This window comes from Sminthopsis crassicaudata, chromosome 3, assembly GCF_048593235.1.
Source record: "Sminthopsis crassicaudata isolate SCR6 chromosome 3, ASM4859323v1, whole genome shotgun sequence".
In the NCBI taxonomy this organism is placed as follows: Eukaryota; Metazoa; Chordata; class Mammalia; order Dasyuromorphia; family Dasyuridae; genus Sminthopsis; species Sminthopsis crassicaudata.
This window is the reverse complement of record NC_133619.1, coordinates 475083826-475107070: the sequence shown is the minus strand read 5'-3', so window position 1 is coordinate 475107070 and position 23245 is coordinate 475083826. Positions and strand designations below refer to the sequence as shown.

At 36.8% G+C, this 23245-nt stretch overlaps 1 protein-coding gene across 1 annotated transcript in view; it reads left to right on the top strand.

The window, feature by feature from the left end:
- The window catches only part of LOC141559696 (cilia- and flagella-associated protein 337-like), a 99189-nt gene extending 90313 nt beyond the window's left edge, over positions 1 to 8876 (top strand). Inside the window, exons 20-21 of the mRNA XM_074297430.1 lie at positions 6416 to 6510; positions 8473 to 8876. Of these exons, the coding sequence (XP_074153531.1) occupies positions 6416 to 6510; positions 8473 to 8629 (252 nt within the window). The 3' untranslated portion in view covers positions 8630 to 8876. The remainder of the gene's footprint in view (positions 1 to 6415; positions 6511 to 8472) is intronic.
- The last annotated feature ends 14369 nt before the right edge of the window (positions 8877 to 23245 follow it).

Here is a 23245-nt window from a genome sequence, read left to right as displayed (position 1 = left end):
ACAGTGGATAGAACACCAAGTCTGGAGACAGGAAGACTCAATTTCTTACTTAAAATCTGACCCCAGATACTTCCTAGCTGTGTGACCTTGGGCAAATCATTTAATCCTGCTTATCTCTGTTTCTTCATCTGTAAAATGAACTGGAGAAGGAAATGGCAAATCACTCCAGTGTCTTTGCCAAGAAAATCCTAAATGAGGTCATAAGAATCATATATGACTGAAACAACTAAACAATTGGGTTTGGATAGATTTAGTGGTTTAAATTCATATCAGCTTTTCAAGAAATTTCAAGAAACCCTAGACAGCAAAGAAGGTCATTTTACAAGCTGTTGGTCCTCTCCACTTGTACTGCATATCAAAGCAAAAATATATATGCTTCTTTAGTTTTCTTGAGTATACTGTGAAGTGGCCTTCTGGAATTCAGATCACAGAGTGTACCTTGATTGTGTGTTTCTGTCAGGAGCCCAAAACGTGGTCAAAATAGGAAACAAAGTTACTGAGCAAGCAAAGCTTAAGAAAACCTACCAACTCATCAGATACACTGCACCCTTGATAATGCCAAGCTTAAGACATTTTCTCAAGGTTGAAAAGAAGTGGAGGAGATTGAGAAGTTGTGTATGCAACACTATGGACAGCGTTTATATTTTAAATATGATGATGAGAGAGAGAGAGAGAGAGAGAGAGAGAGAAGGGGAAGGAGGAAAAGAGAGAGAAGAAGAAGGAGAGGGATATAGAGGGGTAGGGAGGGAGAGAGAGTGGGTTGTAAGAAAGAAGGAAAAAAATGAAGAAAAAAGGAAAGTAAAGGAAAAAAAAAAGAAAAAAAAAAGGCTGGGAGGTGGAGACCAGAACAGATTAAAAACAGGATGGGGGGGGGGGGAAGAGAGGGTGAAGAGAAAGAGACAAAAAATAGAAACTCTGAATAAGCACAAGCAAGGGTTAAACAGAATTAGTCAAATTATGGGCTTTATTTCTTAATAAACTTTTCACTTTGAACAGCTTTATAATACACTAGGCCTGAGGAAAACTAGATAACAAATTCAAATGAAAGAATTGATTTAAAAGCAAAAAGAAAAAAGAAAAAAATGAAGCCAAATAGTTAAGTAAAGACCAAATATGCAGAATTTAATAAGTGTTTACAATATGTAAAGTATTTTGCAGGACATTAGGGATGCAAAAACCAAAAAACCCAAACAAACCCTCAAACTCTGTCTTCAAAAACCTTATATTCTACTAGGGGATATAGTCAGTAAATAGAAAAAATATTTGTTATTATAGGAAAAAGAATAGAGGACAGTCATAACTGATGAATCAAGAAAGGTTCCACATAGGAAGTAGCACATGACCTTTGTTTTAAAATAAAGCAGAAAGGATTCTATGAAATCGAGAAGAAGAGGAGGGGGTTCATTCCAGGAATGAGATCAGCTTATTCTAAATCTTGGAGTTTAGAATTAGAATTAGAATTAGAAAATTGAGGGGATGCCCATCAATTGGGGAATAGTTGAACAAGTTGTTGTTTATGAATGTAATAGAATATTATTGTTCTATAAGAAAGGATGAACAGACTAATTTTAGAAAGAACCTGGAAAGACTTATATGAACTGATACTGAGTAAAATGAGAAAAATCAGGAAAACACTGTAGACATTAACAACTGAATATGTAATGATCAACTATGATACACTTAGCTCTTCTTAGCAATGTAATGATCCAAGACAATTTCAATAGACTTTGGATGGAAAATGCCTTCTACATTCAGAGAAAGGACTGTGGAACCTGAATGTAGATCAAAGCATATTATTTTCACCTTTTGTTATTGTTTTCTTGTAATTTTTCCCCTTTGTTCTGATTTTTTTCCCCAACATGACTCATATGGAAGTATATTTAAAATGTATTGCACATGTATAACCTATATCAGTTTGTTTGCTGTCTTGGGGTGGGGAGGAAGATAGAGAAGGGAGGGAAAAATTGGAACTCAAACATATTTTAGAAGAGTGAGAAAGGAGGTTGTAGCTAGAGAGAAGAATTTCAGCAATTACATTTAATGTACCAGCTTTCATTTAATTCACAGAATCAAAGAATTTCAGAGCTTTATTATAAAGCACCTCAGGACCCAGGTGTTCCTCTAAGTTTTGTCTCCATAACTGTTGTGATATGGGAGCCATCTACCAGTGGCTGCTGAAGATCTAACTCAGACCTGTAGAATGGATGATTTCATGTGAGAGGAAGGTGACCATAAAAGGAGACTATTCTCTCCACTGAGAGGCAATTGCATTGTCTGACTTCTCTCCTTCCTCTATCTCCAATTTATTTCATTCCCAGTCCACAAGCAACACCTGGGTCAGTAAAGGCTGCTTTGCAACTCCTTCAGATCTTATGATCCACAGCTGTGGAGACTCTCGGAGACTTGACCTGCCCCTTCACTTAGGCATGGTCCTTAACAATTCCCCATTTTTTGTTTTAGATGCAATTGTTTTCCCCCACAGCATGGTTAGTAAGTTTGTGCATTTGCTGTTATCTGAGTCCACACAATGAGGAATGCAAGCAGCGCTATCACCTCTGGGTAGCACTATAGCAGGTATTGATCTTGTGAGATGTCATGGAGGTAAACTTTCAAACAGAGAAGAGGACAGTAGTCAGAACAGACATTTAAGTCTCTCATTAGTCTCCTGGCTTGGCCCTTTGATGTGTTACCTCGACTAAAAAAGTCTTACTGGGTCTCTTCTCCCTTTCCTTCCCCATATGTTTCTGAAGAAACTCTGGGAAAATGATCCTACTCACAAAAAGCTCTCAAATGCTGTCGTTTTTTCTTGTCCCTGTTTGGGAGTCATATAACTAGATTATAAATAATTTCTATAATTTTTTGCCAGAAATATAATGGATTGATGGATAAGCCATTCTGAGAGCCTTTGCTTTGGAATATAACCAGAATGGCAAAAGACCGCCATTGTTTCCATAAAAGCACTAGTTGAAAAAATGAGAGATATTTAGATTAGAGAATTAAAGACATGGGAGGATGGAAAAGCTGTCTCTAAGTGTGTTTGAAAAGTCTTAAGGAAGACCTGTCCTATACAAATAGGTATAAGAGACAGAAAGGAAAAACATCTTAATAGAGTTATCCAAAAATGGAATAGGTAGATTCTGGAAGCCTTCAATCAAAGATTTATTTGTTGAGGATGTTGCAGAGGGGACCTTTGTCCTGATACTTACTGGGCTACCAGGTTCCTGAGGTGCTTTATAATAAAGCTCTGAAATTCTTTGAATCTATGAACAGAATGAATCACATCAATGTTCTGCCCAATTTGGCCTGATGTTCCTCAGGAACGTTCTCCAAATTCCTTCCAAAGAAAAGTAAAGAAAAATGAAATATTCTTATTTAAAATCATTCTCTGATTAGAACTAGTTGGCTTGGTCATTAGGAATCTATCTCTTCTAACAAGAAAGAAAAAAAAACATTAATGTATATAGCCTGACAATCAAAAGAACTAAATTCTAGTCTGTCCCTAATTAATCAGCTATGCAATCTTGGACCTCTAGGACCCTTAATTTCTAAAGATGGCAAAATAGAGAAGCAACATGACCTAGTCAAAAGAATACTGAACTTGGAGAGATCAGGAAGCTCTAAGTCTCTTCTCAAACACTTAAAGGCTATGTGAGCCTAAACAAGTCTTTCTCAATTCAATGTCCTTATATATATAAAATAAGAATAGTAATAGAACAACATAGTGTTATTGTGATGCATTGAATAATGCATGTTAAGTACTTTATCATCCTGGGTTAATAACCCAGAAATCTTCTAATCTTGGAAGGTCACTGCATCCCTGTAGTCTCTTTCTCTCATTGGTCAGTCAATTGGTCAGTTTTCTCTTGGAAACTCCATTTTAAGAAAGGTACACAGGGCAGTCACATTCACTTTTTCATTTCTTTCAGGATTGGCTCCTGACTTGCTGCACTTTTTTTCCCATCATAGCTCTCATGGTTACCTTGCCTCCTCAAGGGCTTTTTAGCTTCTTTTTTGTGTCTTTCCTTTTAGAATGTAAGCTCCTTGGAGGCTTTTGTTTCTGTATTAGTATTTCCAAGAGTTTAACACAGTATGTGGCACATAATAAGTGCTAAATGATTTTTTGTCATTGTTGTTGCTAAACACTGGGGATGCAAAAAAAAGAGGCAAAAATTCATTGTTGCCCTGAAGGAACTTAAACTTCTATGACAGACACAGTGAGTTCCTTCAGAACAAAGAACATTTTTTTTTGCCTTTCTTTGTATTCTCAGCACATAAGACATGCTTGATAAATGCTAATTGGTCAATTTATTGATTGAATATGTATACTAGATATACTCAGAGAGAAGGCATGAGAAGTATGTAAGGAGAAGAAGTAGTCATATGCAGACTTCGGGAAAATCACTTTAGCAGCTCAATGAAGGATATATTGGAGTGGAAAGAGATTTGAGGCTGGCAGACTAACTGGCAAGTTACTGTTTGACACATATGAAGTAATAATGTTGTTAGGTTCTTACTAAGTGCTAAGTCGGCACTTAACAATTCTCTAGTTCTGGCCTTTACTGGGAGTTTTACCCCTTTGAACTTCTGGGGAAGAGCTTGCATGCTTAGGAGGAGCAAGTTCATTGGTGGAAGTATTTTTTCCCAGAAGACCTTGCGTTATCCCACGCCCATTCTGTGGGAGGATAAAAGAGGACGGCACTCGAGAGATTGAGAAGAGTCTCGGCTCTAGGTCAGAGTTGGCGGCCAAGAGATTGAGGTGAGACAGCAGATCTCCTCCCAGAGAGCAATTGGCAGTTTCTGGAGACCACAGAACATTACATAGTGTCCTACACTAAATGGTAACTGTGAGCAGAGAGTAGGGAATGATGGGAAGTAAAACCTTGGAAACAGATTGGAATGAGTTAGAGAGGAATTAAGGATGGCATTGGGTTTGACAGGGTGACTGGGACAGCAGTGGTACCCTCAACAACAATAGGGAAATCTAGAGAAGGGAATAATTTAGGTGTAAAGGTATTGAGTTCTGTTTTGGATATATTCAGTTTGAGATACTTTTAGGATATTTAATTTGTTCTAAAATAAATACCTCCTTTTTGAGTTCATGTAATAGGTTCCTGCTGCTGAGTAAACCTATAACAATGCAGATATTACAGAGGTAAACATTTAGGTATTAACACATGTTCAGGAGGTAGAAGAATGACCCTGAACACTTATTAGTATTCAAGGATGCTTTTTACAGGGAGACAGAGAAGTAATTCTTAACATACAGCAATACAATATAGCCTTTCATGCCATAAAAATTGAAAAAACTTGTTAAACAGAATTATAATCTCATACATCCTTCAGAGAAACAAACCCAGTTAAACAGATGTCTGAGATGTATGAAATAAGGAGGAAGAGGGAGCTCTTGTTGAATGATATCATATTTTTCCAGTAACATATGATGGCCCTTAACTGAGAGGAGTGAGAATAGAAGGGGTGAAAGCTTGAGGACAGCTATTCTTATGGCTTTCTCCAGATTAGTTTAGCAATATGGGTATAAAAGAAAATGATAAGATTAATTTTATGTTGGCATTTGAAAGGATATCATCAGTGATGAGACAAGTGGACAAGGGATTACAAAAGATAGTGTAGATTTGACTTTGTTCACAAAGGGATTGAGACAGAGAAATGAGCAGAGAGCAGCCAAGGAAAGGGGTAATGGCCTGGGAAAGAATTAAGGAATGAAAGGATTGGCAGTCATGGTAAGCTTGAAGAACAAGGGGTTTAAAGGCAGAGAGAAAGATGAAATGCTAAAAGGTTATGATCAAATAAATTGATTTCAAAGTTTATGAATGTGAAAGTAAAATGTATGTGTGTTATCAAGGTCAAGGTTTTGACCATCTCTTTGTGTATCTGAGGTGGAGTGGAAGAGGGAGATCCTGGGAATTGAACAGATTGAAGGACTGGAAAGTTGAAGTCCTTGAGGGACCATCAATATGTATGTGTAAATCCCCTAATATTAGAGCCAGAATTGAGGCAGGAAGATTAGTATTTTCTGATTATTCCCTTGGAAAAGAAGATTGCATTTAGAATTAAAAAATCCTATTTTTTTTTCAAATTGAGGACATATGTAAGAAATTCTCTATTCGAATTCCAATCTATTTGTTTTCCAGAGGAAACTTAAGCCAGAGATGTTAAATCATTTGCCTAGAGTCATGCAATGAATTAGCAGCTAAACTAGGATTAGACTCCAAATGTACTCAATGCAATTCACTTTACTGTAACAATTGACTGGTAAACTATATCATGTAGAAGCTGATAGATTGAAATGACAATACAATCACATACCACAATGCTCCAGCTTTCATCTACATACCTCAAGGCTTTTTCATGTTCCCTGATACTGGAATGGTGAGATTTGTATTCCTTCTGTTAGCCTGAACAGGCTTTGGGCATCAGCATCCTTGAAGATCGTTCCACTGATCTTGAAATAGACAAAGAAATTCACATGCAAGCTCCTCAGCAAACAAGGTGAGTAAATACAAAGTGAAAACAAAAACAAAAACAAAAAAACCTCAAACATCCTGGGCTTCTAAAAGCCTTCAAAGTTCCCCAAACACAGGTTCTGATCTTTGGTTTAGGGTTGTTTTCCCCCCTCACTAATAATTCTGACTTGGTAAAAAGTTGTTGAACATTCATTTTATTGCCTCATATATAAAACCCCTGGGGCTATTAGCACCTGTTCAGTCTTACCAGTGGCTATAGAAATCTTAAGGGACAAAGTATGTGAATGGCGAAGGCCATTTATTTTTTTTTATATATCATTTATTTCTCACCAACATTTGCCCATTTTTTCTTTAGACAACCAGTATGTACTTAATAAATGTCTACTGTGAAGTAGCTAGGTGACATAGTAGATAGAATTCTGGGTCAGGAGTCAGGAAGATCTGAATTCATATCCCACCTTAGACACTGTGTGATCCTAGTCATGCCTAACATACTTAACCTTAGCCTCAGTTTCCTCATGTGAAAAATAAGAATTATAATAACACCTATATCCTAGAGTTGATGTGAGGATGGCATGATATTATATTTGTAAGGCATTTTGCAAGCCCTGAAGCACTATGTAAATGTTAGCTATTATTAATACTATGTGTATAGATCACTGTGCTAGGTGCTGTGCCAGATGTGTGACCCTTAGCAAGTCATTCATTCACCTCTTACTTTAATCCACTGGAGATAGAAATGACAAACCACTTCAATGGTTTATTTGCCAAGAAAACCCTCCAGACAGTATGTCACATGGAATCAAGAAGAATGATGGAATGACTGACCAACAACAACAAAAGAGAAAAGAGCTAAAAGAAAAAGAGAATAAGAACATAAAATAAATTTAAGGAACTTGTGGTAGAATAGAACCTTAAGGATGAAAGAAAAGTCTATGGGAATAAACTGAGATCTCAAAGTAATGTAAACAAAACAAAATGTTGGGACCAAGTGGTTCCTTAAATGAGAGAAGAACAAAGTCAATGCAAAATACTTAAATGAAGTAAAACATAAACTCAGTAATTGCAATTTTAAATGATAATGGATTTAACTCTCCAATAAAATGAATCTTTCTTCAAATTATACCCACTTCTCCTGGATCTATAATTGGTCCTAGAACCAATTAGAAAAACTTTAGTTTCTTTTTTACATAATAGCCTTTTAAAAACTTGAAGGCCATTTTAGCCTAGTTTTCTTCAAATCCTTATTTTGCTATGGCATGGTTCTCCTCATCCAGATTGCCATAAAGTTCAAATGAGATAGCTCATGCATAACACTGTAAGCTCCTTGAGATCAGATATAATTACATTTTTTTTTGTCTTTGTCTCCCCAGAACCTAGTATAGTGCCTGGCATTTAATAAGTGCTTAATGGATGCTTGTTGATTTGATTGAATGAATGAAGTAAGGATCAAAGATATGTTTATGAAAGACACCTCAATTAGGAAATATGGAGGAAAAAAGGAAATGATAGATTAAAGGAGTCTCTAGGAGAAATTGAAGAAATAAAGATCAATGAGTAAAAGACAAAACTATAGAATATTACAGCTTTTAAGGAACATATCCAGAAAAAGAAATGATCAAAAGTATCACATGAAACTCTAAGATAAAGATTCTTAAGAGGTTAATGAAAACTATCATGGAAATTTTAGTGGAATGCAAAGACTTTCTTGGAATCTAGTAGGGTATTAAATAAGAATCTATAGCAATAAGAATCAATTGTTCTTCAAGGTAGATTGAAATGATTGGGGGGGAAAGGAAATAAGAGGTCATTGGAGTGATAGCCAAGGCTATTTTTCCACAGCTACTGATGACTATTTCTATAACAGGAAAGGCATGGAAGGAGATTATTTGGGAAGATAATGCTAAGGATAAGAAATAGGCTTCCTATGGTCTTGGCCTATGTCATTCATACTAATTTACATTTTTATATGGCTCTGTTTTTTCAGGTTGCCACAAGAACGGAACAAGAATTCCAAAAAGCCATTTAACCCTGGCTGGCCTAATGCTTACCACACACTCAAATGTCATGAGGTTGCCAGTATTCCATCTATTGGAAGAAAACCAGATTTATCTATTATTGGTACTGAAGAAAAGAGTAACTAAAGTTATTTCAAAGGAAAGATCATTTATCTGCTCCTTAGGAATTTGATTACTAGGAAAACTTAAAATATTTTTCCTCTTAATGTTTTCATTTTGAATACTAGAGAAACTGAAAATATTTTCTGTTGCTTGCAACTTTCATTCACTGTGAAATCAAAAAATCTAACAGAGTCTAGCCTAAGGGATTTGGATTTTTTTAATTATTTATTTTATTTTAAACTTAAGAAATAAAGCAAACATTTCCATAACACAACAGAATTGGGGGGGGAGTGATTGTATATGAAACTACAAATCTATTATGTACAACTTGCTATCTTTTAAATATATAATAAAGTTATCTTGTAACTTTTTTCCTTCATTTCTCCCCATCTCCACCTGGGATAATTTGGAAGCCACAGATCACCCCCTCCAAGAATTCTAGGTATATATTTTAGAAGATCTGTAAATTTTGATTGGAAGAAAAAGCCTATCTTTATTTCAGTATTGGGGGAGTGAATAAAAATCTGTTCATACTAATGTTTTATAATCCTATGAGTTTTATTTTAGGCATTTAAATTAAAAACATGATTCTGGGAAAAGGTCCATAGTTTTCACCAGGCTGCCAAAGGAGTCCATAATATATTAAAGGTTAATAACTCCTAGTTTGAGCTTTTTCTGCTAAAAGTCAAAGAATAACAAGACATAAAATAATTTCAGCAGATATAGGCATGCTTTAAAGCATAACTAAAGTTTATGTCTAAGTGTCCAAATTGAGATTCAAACTTTCCTCTCCTCTTGTCTTCCCCTGCACCCAAGAAATATACTCAGATTAGCCCTGAAAGAGAAAAGTTAGGAATTGTCCTATCAGCACTGCCATTTGTCCCATGTTTTTCTCCACAATATTAACCCTGGTAATATTATGTACTCTCTTCACTACCATGTGCATTTTCAGCTCTACAAAGAGTAATTTCTGCTATACCCCTCAAGGGATGGCAGGAGAGCAAAATAGTTAAAATATAAGTTCCTTGAGAAGAAATTATAAATATACATAATAATCCTTTTCATTATAACTTTCTGTCCTATGAAATTTCCTTGGAGAATTAATTGAAAATGTAACTATCTGAACAATAGAATATCAGAGATGAAAGGGATACTGAACAAGGATTTTATAATATAACATCCTCATTTTATTAATACATGTATTCACCCATTCATTCAACAAGCATTTGTTAAATGCCTATTATGTGCCAGACACTGTCAATATAAAGATAAAATTGTGGCGACCCATAAGCAACATAAATTCTATTGAAGGGAAACAAAGTGAACACAGCAAAGAAAACCCAACATATACAAAGTAAATAGAAAGTCATCTCTGAGGAGAGGGCATGATTATTTTAGAATCAGAATAAGTTTCCTACAGGTACAGCCTAGGAAAGGAGGAAGTAGATTCAGGAAAGCAGAATAGTTTTTCCAAAGGCATAGAGATAGAAAGTAGAATGTTATATTTGGGAAACAATTAGGCAGTTGACTAACATTTATTAAACACCTACTGTATTCCTAGCACTGAAAAAAAACAAAACAAACAAACAAAAAAAACCACACACACTCACAAGCCTCTGCTCTCAAGCTCATAATCTCAAAGGGAGTGACAACATAAAAATAACTCTGGACAAATAAGATGTATATAAGATAAATTAGAGATAATTTCATAGGGAATGCATTAGACTTCAAAGGGATCAGGAAGTGCTTCTTTAAAAAGATGGGATGAGAAATCTACGGTCCATTTGTCCAATAGGAGTTAGAAATACTAGGCTGGAGGTCACTGGATAAATAGATTTAAAAATCATCAGCATAGAGAAGATAATTGAATCCATGGGGATTGATGAAATAACTGAATGAATTAGTATAGAGGGAGAAAGAAATTAGGAGACATGTCTGTAGAGATAAAGTGATTTGTCCAAGGTCACATCTAATCAAATACATCATATTGGAGTTTATTCTGGTCCCATTGTTCAAAGCTGGGGCTTACAGAAGCAGGAATTGACATAAATTAAGGGGAAATTCACCTCTACTGTTCTTGGGAGTACTCAGTACCAAAACAGCATAGCATACACACACATACACACACACACACACACACACACACACACACACACACACACACACAGCAAATCCACATGTGAAAATTATATCCTGACACCCTATTAGTAAGTTCACTTAACCAGCTAGAAGAAGAGTCCTGTAATTGTCTACTGATAGTTTTAATAGGCCAGAAACATTGAGCAAAATTCAAGAAATATAAGAAACATAGGAGTCAGAAGAAGAAGAAAAGCAGAGAAAAAAGTGAGAAAAAGGAAGCAGATTGGGATAGGGTTTTTCTCTGATGGTGAGAGGGCCAGTGACAAAAGAAAAAAAACAGCTCTTCTGTCTTTTCTGGGAAGAGGGATGTGGGAAAGGGGATTAGATGAAGAACCTGGAAAAATATTCTCTGAAATCTCTAAAAAGTGTTTTTGTTGGAAAGTAAAATGAATGATAGAGCAATACATAACTCCTTTGACTCCACTGGCTCTTGAAAGCCTGTTTAATACATCAACTAGTACAATTCCACAACTTGGGGAAAATGGGAGGCAGAATTTGCTATATGTAGCCACAAAGCTAAGTCAGGCTGTAGCAGAGGACTAAAGCATGTATGATAATATGTCCACGTTCCCTTCTTAGCTTCACTCCTAACTTTTTAGGTTTCTCTACCATATCTCAGCAGTCTTCTCAATTTGGAACATGTCTCTAATCCGTGGCCTTCTTATGGCTAGAAATCGTTCTCCCTTCTCCCTTTAGTTTCTCTCTCTTTTATATATTGTTCACTTAATATCTGTCTTAATTTTCTCAGTTGTGAAATAGGGATAATAATAAGACCTACTCTGCATAGTTTTTGTGAGAATGAAGAGATACCATTTGTAAAGAACTTAAGTTGGCACATAGTTGGTGCATAAATAATACTTATTGAAGTGGGTCCCAGCAGGGCCATTTATGGATTCTTGCATGGGTCTTTGGCCACAGGAAACAGAAAAGCAGGATATGGTTGCCTAACCATTCAGATGCAGGAGCTTTGGGATGTGGGATATAGGATAAAGTTGTCAAATTTGGGTCTGCAGTAGCGTCTTGTTAATTTTAAGAACCGGCCTATGGGTGAAGGGTAATCTCTGCTGGGAGGAGAAATAAATACTAATTACAAGCTATCTCTTCAGACAAACTAGATCTCTGATTCTGCTTTGTTCCATTTGTTTTTATGATAAGAAAGCCCCTTCCTTTGAGAAAGTAGTCTGGTCTCTTATTAATTCTTACCTTGTGAACCTGTTCTTTCACTTCACTTATCACCTTCCTTCCTTAGAATGTGAGCTCTTTGACAGCAGGGACTGTTTTTTGGGTTTGTTTGTTTGTTTATCCTTGAATTCCCAGCATTTAGCCCAGTGCCTAGCACTTAGTGCCTAATAAATACTCACCAATTTGACTTGATACATGTCAGCAGAAACAGAGGGGGCATATAAGTTTTTCTTTCAATAATAATTGATTTAAATTTTTCACTTCTGAATGTTGTTTGAAACAAGTCAAGTTCAGACAAATGTTGATGGCTTAGTACAAAGCTAGTTCTTCTAGCTTCCCTGTATCCTTACTAGGACAATATTGAAATTCTGTGCAGAGTTCACGTCATCTCAAGCACAAAACAATGCACCTACCCCAATTAGGGGACCAGATGATGTTCTGTCTGTGTGCTCTCTTGTGAAAAGAGTAGACAGACCCCTTTAGCTCAATGCTCCTTGAAAAACAAAACCCTTGTGGAAAGGCCATCTGCATTTTCAAAAACCTGGATTTAGTGTTTTAAACAGGAAACACAGAAAGTCTGATACAGCTGGTAAACAAAAAATGTTTTGAAACCTCAGCATTCTAGATCTGGAAGATAGTTTAGAGATATATTATCCACATTCTTCAACAATATAGCAATCCACTTTTTCATGTTCCTAAGAATTGGTCCCTCAGCTTTTGCTTGAATGCCTTCAATGAAAAAGAATCATAAACATACATGAAAATCATAATGATAATTTGTAGCAACTGAACTTGCCAAAGCTAAAAACTAGTCAAATGTGTCATGCAGGAGACAGCATCTGGAATGCTTTAGCAATCAGGAATTGAGATGTACATGCAGAAGTGAGAGTATGTTAAGGAGCTCTCTGCTCTTTTTTGATAAGAGGCAGAGTCTAAACCTGTCATTTCACTGACAGCTCTCACAGTCCTCTCTCTGGGTGTAGATGGCTCTCTTCATCAATGAACAAGTGGAACTCGTTTGAGTCCTCTCATTGTTGAAGAGAGCCACGTCCATCAGAATTGATCATTGTTTAGTCTTGTTGTTGCCATGTATGATGATCTCCTGGTTCTGCTCATTTCACTCAGCATCAGTTCATATAAGTCTCTCCAAGTCTCTCTGAAGTCTTCCTGCTGGTCATTTCTTACAGAACAATAATATTCCATCACATTCATATACCATAACTTATTCAGCCATTCTCCAATTGAGGGGCATCTACTCAGTTTCCAGTTTCTAGCTACTACAAAAAAGGGCTGCCACAAACATTTTTGCACCTATAGGTCCCTTTCCCTCCTTTAAGATCTCTTTGGGATACAAATCCAGTAGTAACACTGCTGGATCAAAGGGTATGCACAGTTTGATAACTTTTTGAGCATAATTCCAAATTGCTCTCCAGAATGGCTGGATGTATTCACAATTCCCCCAGTGTCCCAGTTTTCCCACATTCCCTCCAACATTAAGCATTATCTTTTCCTGTCCTCCTAGCCAATCTGACAGGTGTATAGTGGTACCTAAGAGTTGTCTTAATTTGCATTCCTCTGATGAATAGTGATTTGGAGCACCTTTTCATGTGACTAGAAATCGTTTCAATTTCTTCATCTGAAAACTGTCTGTTCATATCCTTTGACCATTTATCAATTGGAGAATGGCTTGATTTTTTATAAATTTGAATGAATTCTCTATATATTTTGGAAATGAGGCCTTTATCAGAACCTTTGACTGTAAAAATGTTTTCCCCAGTTTATTGTTTCCCTTTTAATCTTGTCTGCATTAGTTTTGTTTGTACAAAAAAACTTTTTAACTTAATATAATCAAGATTATCTATTTTGTGATCAATAATGATCTCTAGTTCTTCTTTGGTCACAAATTCCTTCCTCCTCTACACATCTGAGAGGTAAACTATCCTATGTTCTTCTAATTTGTTTATAATATCATTCTTTATGGTTAGATCATGAATCCATTTTGACTTTATCTTGGTATATGGTGTTATGTGTGGATCAATGCCTAGTTTCTGCCACACTAGTTTCCAAATTTCCTAGAAGTTTTTGTCAAATAGTGAATTCTTATCCCAAAAGGTGGGGTCTTTGGTTTTGTCAAATACTAAATTGCTATAATCATTGACTATTTTATCTTGGAACCTAACCTATTCCACTGATCAACTAGTCTATTTCTTAGCCAATACCAAATGGTTTTGATGACTGCTGCTTTATAATGTAGTTTTATATCTGGTATAGCTAAACCACCTTCATTTGATTTTCTTTTCTTTAATTCTCTTGAAATTCTTTACCTTTTGTTCTTCCAAATGAATTTTGTTGTTATTTTTTTCTAATTCAGTAAAATAGTTTCGTGGGAGTTTGGTTAGTATAGCACTAAATAGATTAGGTAGTATTTTCATCTTTATTATATTCGCTGGAGCTATCCAATAGAACTTAATATTTTTTCAATTGTTTAGATCTGACTTTATTTGTGTGGAGTTTTGCTCATATAGTTCCTGACTTTCCCTTGGCAGATAGATTTTATCCTATCAACAGTTATTTTAAATGAAATTTCTCTTTGTATCTCTTGCTGTTGGATTTTGTTAGTGATGTATAAAAATGCTGATGATTTATGTAGATTTATTTTGTATCCTGCAACTTTGGTGAAGTTCTGGATTACTTCTAATAGTTTTATAGTTGATTCTCTAGGGTCCTCTAAGTATACCATCATATCATTTGCAAAGAGTGATAATTTGCTTTTCTCATTACCTACTCTAATTCCTTTAGTTTCTTTTTCTTCCCTTATTGCCAAAGCTAGTATTTTGACTATAATATTGAATAGTAATGGCAATGGTGGGCTGTTAGGTTCTTACTAAGTGCTAAGTCGGTACTTGACAATTTTCTAGTTCTGGCCTTTCCTGGTAGTTTTTACTTGTGAATTCCTGGAGAAGAGTTGAATGCTCAGGAGGAGCAAGTTCATTGGTTGGAGTAATTCTTCCCAGAAGCCCTTGCATTATCCCATGTTCATTCTCTGGGAGGATAAAGAGGGCAGCTCTGGAGAAGATAGGGAGTCTCTGCTTTAGACCAGGCTTGACTCGGCTCTCTGCAGGAAGGGAAGTCACTTCTCTGGACAAGAGTTAATGGCAACTGTCTGGAGACAACAGCATGTTACAAATTGGCGCCCAATGTGGGGCAAGGACTTTTCTTTATCCTGACAAGGACTTATTCTGAGCCCTTCAGAGGAGCTAGCCTGGACCTTTGCAATTTGGCGCCCGAACAGACACAGACACGGTCCTGATTCCAGTGGAAAACCCTCCCATCCAGATCTCAGTCTCTCTGACCCAGAACCATGAGTAACAAGGAAACTTTGTTAAAGATTAAGTGAGTGTGCTAATAGATAAATAAGGAACTTAACTTGCTAAGGGCTAAACCAGCAATCTCTTATAGTGAAATGGGGCAAACGCCTTCTGTTCAAGGAAAATATTTGGAGAGCATTATCAAGGTTATGAAAAGCCAAGGATTGATTATAATTTTGGAGGAGATTTTTTAAATCTTTTAAAAACTGTGAAGGTCATATGTCCTTGTTTTTCTCTGGAAGAAGAATTGGATCCAGATGAATGGGAATTAGTAGGAAAGCAATTAGGTGAACACTACAATTCCAGACCAAACTCAGTTTCCAAAGACATACTTCATACCTAAAATTTAATCCAAATGGCTTTAAAAATTGTTATTCTAAAGGAAGAGAAGAAGGAGAAAAATGGGGAAGTGTCAACTAAACTAGGTGAAAAGGATGAATCATATAACAATGAAGTTAAGTACAATTCTGAGCAACAGGAGCATTGCTCATCTCCTCCCTCAATTAACCCTTCAGGGGTGGAGCAAGAAGGAGGAGGGGAAGAGGCAGAAATACAAACAGAATTGCCTGTGAAGCAGCCTATGACAAGATTAGAAAAAGCATTGGTTAAAGCTAAGAGAGAAGGACAGGATATAAGTGATTTTATACAAGCATATCCTATGATTGAAGATATTGACTCTGTAGGTCATGAAAGGAGAAAATATGCACCTTTAGATTTGAATAAAATTAAAGATTTGAAAAAAGGTTGTATCATTTATGGGGCTACATCAGCTTATGTTAAAATGTTACTAGATGGTTTGCCTTATGAAGTCCTAACCCTGAATGATTGGAAATCCATAGCAAGGACATGCCTGGAACCTGGAGAAAATTTGTTATGGCTTGCGGAGTTTCATGAATTATGCAAAATCCAAGTCAGATGCAATTTGGAAATAGGAGTTAACACAAAATTCACTTTTGAGCACTTAGCTGGAGAGAATTCAGAACAAATCAATTATACCATAACAATATATGAGCAAATTGCTAAGGCTGCAATAAAAGCTTGGGGTGTCCTCCCTGGACAGAAAGATTGGGGAGAGGCTTTCACTAAAATAGAGCAAGGTCCCAATGAACCTTTTGCAGATTTTGTGGGACGTTTGCAAACTGCTGTCAAAAGAACTATTGGAGAAAATGCAGCTACAGAAATAATGACCAGACATCTGGCTAAGGAAAATGCCAATGAGATTTGCAAAAGAATTATATGGGGATTAGACAAAGATGCTCCTTTAGAGGAGATCATAAGACATTGTCCTACAGTGGGAACAAATGCTTTTTACACCCGGACAATGATGAACATAGAAAGACAGGGTCCCTCCTGGCAAGGGACTTCTAGAGAAACTTGGTGATGTTTTCAATGTGGAAAAATTGGACATCTAAGAGCTCAGTGTAGATATGGAGATACAGTGAGAAGACAGGGTGAGAGAAGACCTAAAACTCCATGTCCAAAATGTCACAAGGGTCTCCACTGGGCCTCCAAATGTAGATTGACCCAGGGAAATGAGAGGTGGGGCCCAGCTTCAGCCCCCCCAAGTGGGGCATGATGGCAGCAGAGGTTACATCCAGAGAATTTTAAGACATGATCAATAAGCCAAAAGGCAATCAGATGGAAGAAAGGGATTGAAATTAGGAAAAATAGAGTTGTGTGCAGTAGAGACTACCGAGATACTCCCTGGAGAAGTGAAATCTATTCCTGTTGAGCCTATGGATCCTTTGCCTCCAGGCACAATAGGCTTGACCATTTCACCTTCTGAGAGTGCCTACAAAGCAGTGTCTATCCATACACTGATGTGGGAAACTGGAGAACGTGTAGCTAATATCCCAGTCACTAACACAGGTAGACAACGTGTGATTTATCAACCAGGAGAAGTAGTAGCATCAGGCTTATTGTTATGTACCCCTAATAAGCAACCTGGTGATAGTCGCCCAGATTCTGACTCCAATGAACAAAATCCAGGAATATATTGGACAGCAGCTGTGACAGCTGACCGACCTATGCTTACTATTTATATAAATGGAATACCATTTGAAGGATTGGTAGACATGGGTGCAGATCGTACAGTTATTAGAGGTGCCAATTGGCCTAGTCATTGGCCAAAGATTAAGGCAGACACCTACATGTCTGGGGTAGGAGGATCAATAGCAGCAGAAGTTAGTGCTAGGCCTTTGAGATGGATATTTGAAGGAGAAACAGGAGTTTTTACTCCTTTTGTGGTTGAAAAAAATCCCCATCAATCTGTGGGGAAGAGACATTTTATAGCAGATAGGATTACAAATAAGCACTTCGGCTTTTTAGGCAGGGCTGCTGTCGAAGGCCTACCTGCACTTTCACCGGTTCCTATTCAGTGGAAGACTGATTCACCAGTGTGGGTAGAACAGTGGCCCTTAAGAAGTGATAAAATTCAGGCCTTATTAGACATAGTGCAAGAACAACTTGACCAAGGACACTTGCGCCCTTCTCTAAGTCCTTGGAATTCCCCAGTATTTGTGGTTAAAAAGAAATCTGGAAAATGGAGGATGTAAACTGATCTAAGAAGAGTAAATGAACAGATGGAAACTATGGGAACTCTTCAGCCTGGACTTCCATCTCCTACTAAGTTGCCAAGAGAATGGCCTCTATGGGTTATAGACATTAAGGATTGTTTCTATTCTATCCCTCTAGGTAAGGAGGATATGAAAAGATTTGCTTTTTCAGTGCCTAGTGTTAATTTGGCTGAGCCTTATAAAAGATATGAATGAACAGTTTTGCCACAGGGAATGAAAAACAGCCCTACTATGTGCCAAATGTATGTTGCTGCTACTCTTGCTCCAATAAGAAAAGCATTTCCAAAAGTAATATTGTTACATTACATGGATGATATTTTGGGATGTGCACCTGAGGAACAAATGTTAGAAGCATGTCTACAAAAGACCATGGAAACACTAAAGTACTACAAACTGCATATAGCTACAGAAAAAATTCAAAGGCATGCTCCTTTTCAATATTTAGGATATGAAGTATATCCTAAGACACTCACAGTACAAAAGCTTTCTTTAAGAACAGAGAAGTTGAACACCTTAAATGATTTTCAAAAATTAATAGGAGATATCCAATGGATGCGTCCAGTGTTAGGCTTAACTACCAATCAACTACAACCTCTATATGACATTTTAAGGGGAGACAGTGCTTTAAATTCACCACGCCAGCTTACAAAAGAAGCACAAGAGGCTTTGAGAGAAGTTGAACTGGCTTTATCTAATGTGGTTGAAAGAGTCACTCAAAAACCCTTGGAAATATCAGTTTTTGCTACAAAAGAGGCACCCACAGCAGTCCTTCATCAAGGAGACAGTGTGATTGAGTGGGTGAACCTCTCAGCACAACCAGAACAAAGCCTTACTCCTTACCCAGTGCTTGTGGCTAGAATTTTATTAAGGGCAATTAAGAGAGTAATACAATTATCTGGAATAAGTCCTGAAAAAATATACACATTCTATACTCATGCACAAATTAATGTATGCTGTGAGACCATCCCAGAATGGCAAATTTTATTGGCCACTGCTCCAAATTTTGCACATAGATCTCCATTAAAGATAACCCGGCTACTACATAATTGGTGATGGATCTTTGAAGAAAAGGTTTCTAAGGTTCCTCTTAAAGGACCAACAATCCTTACAGACCCCTCGAAAGAAAATATTTGTGCTGTATACTCTCATGATTTAACCATAAAGAGAGTAGTCAGGACTCCTTTTCAGTCCACTCAACATAATGAATTATTTGCTATCATGCTAGCTCTTACTTATTACCCAGGAGATGTAAATATAATTACTGATTCAGCCTATTCAGTAGGTGTAGTACAAAGAATTGCCACAGCCCAAATAAAATTTGCAGCCTCTAATATTTATCAGCTCTTTAAGGAACTTCAAGAGCAAGTAAGAAAACATCCAGGCAAGATTTATATCTTGCATGTCCACTCACATAGTGGATTTCCAGGTCCTATTTTTGATGGAAATTTAAAGGCAGATAGCCTTCTAACCATGTTAGCCAGTAGTCCTTTATTTCAGGAAGCACAAGAATCTCATTCTAAATATCATCAGGCTGCTCGAGCTTTATGTTTACAATTTGGAATCACAAGAGAGGAAGCTAGGAGCATAGTAAAAAGCTGTACAGCTTGTCTTCCTTTCCACGCTCCTACACTCCCTCCAGGGAAGAATCCTTGTGGTTTGAGACCCAGTGAAATCTGGCAAATGGATGTGACCCATTATAAATCTTTTGGTTGTCTACCTTTTATTCATGTTGTGGTAGACACCTTTTCAGGATTCACATTTGCAATGCCAGCAGCAAAAGAGACAGTGACCACTGAATTCCTTATACAAGCATTTGCAATTATGGGTGTGCCACAAGCAATAAAAACAGACAATGGACTTGCATATACGTCCAAACATTTTACACACTTTTGTGCACAGTATAAGATTTTACATACCACGGGCATATCCTTTAATCCTCAAGGGCAGGCAATAGTAGAGAGAAGAAACAGAGATATTAAGACACTCCTCCAAAAACAAAAGAAAGGGGGAGCCACGGGTAACCCTAGAGAACTTCTAAATTTAGTTCTCTATACCATTAATTTTTTAATTTTTGACAAAGATGCACTGGCTCCAAAAGACAGGTTTTATAACCCACCAGAAGGGCAGTGTCCAGTGCAAGCAGCTCCACTGTCCTTAGATAATCGCCAGGTAATGTGGAGAGATCCAGAAAATGGTGAATGGAAGGGACAAGATAGGTTAACTGCCTGGGGGAGAGTGTTTGCTTGTATTTCTTCAGAAGGAGAAGGAATCAGATGGGTGCCAAGGAGTCATATTCGCCTTGTCCATTGGAGAGAGACAGAAAAAGAGAAAGACCTCAAAACAAAGGAGAAAATCTAAGAAACATCTGATACTGAAAGAGCATGGCTAATAAGAAGACTGTTAAAGAACTTTAAAAACCAGCAGGAATCATTGGACTTCCTAACACAAGATGAGACTAATGGACAATGGACTTATGGACATTTATAAATTCTCAATTTATGATTATTTGATCATGTTATTTGTTACATACTTCTAGTATGTAAAATGTTACTATGTTATTATGTTACTATGTGTTTATGTAATCTATGTAATTATGTATAATGCCTCCCATATTGATGGATTTATGTTTCAAGGTCATGACTATCCTATGTTCTAAATCAAAAGAAAGGGGGAGATGTTAGATTCTTACTAAGTGCTAAGTCGGTACTTGACAATTTTCTAGTTCCGGCCTTTCCTGGTAGTTTTTACTTGTGAATTCCTGGAGAAGAGCTTGAATGCTCAGGAGGAGCAAATTCATTGGTTGGAGTAATTCTTCCCAGAAGCCCTTGCATTATCCCATGTTCATTCTCTGGGAGGATAAAGAGGGCAGCTATGGAGGAGATAGGGAGTTTCTGCTTTAGACCAGGCTTGACTCGGCTCTCTGCAGGAAGGGAAGTCACTTCTCTGGACGAGAATTAATGGCAACTGTCTGGAGACAACAGCACGTTACAGTGGGCAACCTTGTTTCACCCCTGATCTTATTGAGAATGGTTCTAGTTTATCCTCATTAAAATATGATGCCTGCTGATGGTTTTAAATAGATGCTACTGACCATTTGAAGGAAAAGTTTATTTATTTATTCCTATATTCTCTAGTGTTTTTAATAGGAATGTACAAAAGGACTAATTATTTCCCCTGCTTGGTACATTTTCTGTTTTTGAACCCTCAATAAAAGATCATTTCAAAACTGCAGAAATACCTGAGAAGAGTAAAGCTTTCTTTTCTTATAGATTGGGTAGAAATTACTCTAAAGAAATAGTGTTGGTAAAAATTTTGTGTGTGTGTGCCATTTTTCCATGCTTTTCTTCCCTTGGGCAAATGTTCAAGGCATTTCTAAAAGATTATAAATTACAGAGAAATTAAAGGTCTGCATTAGAAGAAAGAGTTTTCTTACCTATGCTAGTGAAATCACAGGTCTGGTCTATCCTTTCCCTCTTGATGGCCCAAAGAAATAGCAAATATAAAGCACTTTATAACCATAAAGCATGAAGTATATAAGGATTAGCTACTTGCTGTTCTGTATTATACAGAAATTTCAATCACATAATATTAAAGATTCAATTGCTAATATTGCTATGCCTGAAATTCTATTAGAAATAAGAACCAAGGTGGGGAAATGTGGCCTGATGTTACCTCCATAGAAGGATAGTCATTTTCTTATGTGTAGGATTTTGGTAGAGCCACCCACAAAACATTTGAGCAACTTCCTAAGTTTTGTGCAGACTTACAATTGACAGGAACATTTGAGATCATCTAGCATAACCCCCTCATTTCTAGAAATGGCAAGGAATACTCCTCCATAATGCTCCCATCCAAGGAATGGTAGATATGAGATAGAAGAATGGGTGGGTGCAAATTGTCAAAAGTGGTTCTGTGATCCAATAAAATGACATGTCTAGCGTATTTCTACCTGTTGTGTGCAGGCTTGAAGGGTAGAAGGACAAAAGTGAAATAGCCTCTGCCTTCAAGGAGCTTACTTTCTACTGGTGATGAGGATGAGCAAGATGTGTTACAGAGAAAAATTAATACAAAATATTTTTAGAGGAGAGTATTCATAAGTAGGGATATCCTGAAAAACTCCTTATGGGAAGGTAGTTCTTGAACTAAGCTTTTGTGAAAGGTTAAGAGGAAGGAATGTATTCTGGGCATGACAGTTTGTGTGAATGTAGAATGGTGGGAAACAGAATGGAAAATCCAGGGAAGAACTCAAAATGGATAGATTGGCTAACCCATGGAAGGTGTGAATGAGAGACAAATATGTAGTAAGCCTGGAAAGGTAAGTTGAAACTAGATTTCTGAAAGCCTCATAACCAAGTTAAGGAGTCTGTATTTTATCTTAAAGGCAACAGGATACCATGAAAGGTTTTTTGAGCAGGGTGTGTTCAAAACTGTTTTAGGAAGATTATTTTGAAGATGAAAAGGAAGAGGGCAGAGACCAATTAGGAGATTATTAAAACAATCTAACAAAGAGGTAATAAAGGCTTGAACTAGGGCAGAATGCAAGAAACTAAAAGGTCCCTTTAAAGATACTATGAAGCAGTTGATCAAATTTGCTGTGCTCATCACCAGCTATAGACATGAAGTGGAAAGAGTTCTGTATTTGGGAATCAGGCAACATGAACTCAACTCCTGACTTTGTCAATTCATTATCTGTGTGACTTAAAGCAACTTAATTCAACAAACACTTATTTATAATTTTCTATTTGTAAAGTGAGAGACAGAATAAAAGTAGAGAATAGTGGTTTCAGAATCAGAAGACCTAAAACATGCCAGCTATCTCAGTATGGGTAGTCACCCAATATCTCAGGATCCCCAACCCATTCCTTAAGATGCATAATAATTGGAACCACTTTGAATGAAGGAATTTCTGACATCAATGAAAGCATTGGTCTAGACCCATTAAAGGAACAGAGGAACAAACCCCCAAATAACCCCAAGGTCCTCATTCCTCAGTTTCCCAGAGTGCTAATTCATGTAAAGAATTGTAAATTCTTGTAAATTGTAAAATGTAAAAAAAAAAAAAAAAAAAGACATTGGAGAGAGTTTAGATAGGCCTACAATTCTATCCTTATAATTTATCTAGATTAGCAATCTAATTAATTAGCAAAACTAATTAGCAATATTCTTGCAATTCATTATCTAGAGTTACTTGGAGGAACTGAATGTTTAAGTGTAGTCAAACAACCAGCATGTATCCAAAGCAAGCCTAGAACCCAGGTTTTCACTCGAAAGTTGGCTCTCTGTCCATTGTAACATACTAGTTTTTATTAATACTAGTGAATACAATTAACATACCTGGGGAGGGGGGAAGAGGAGTAATCATAAAAAGCCTCAAC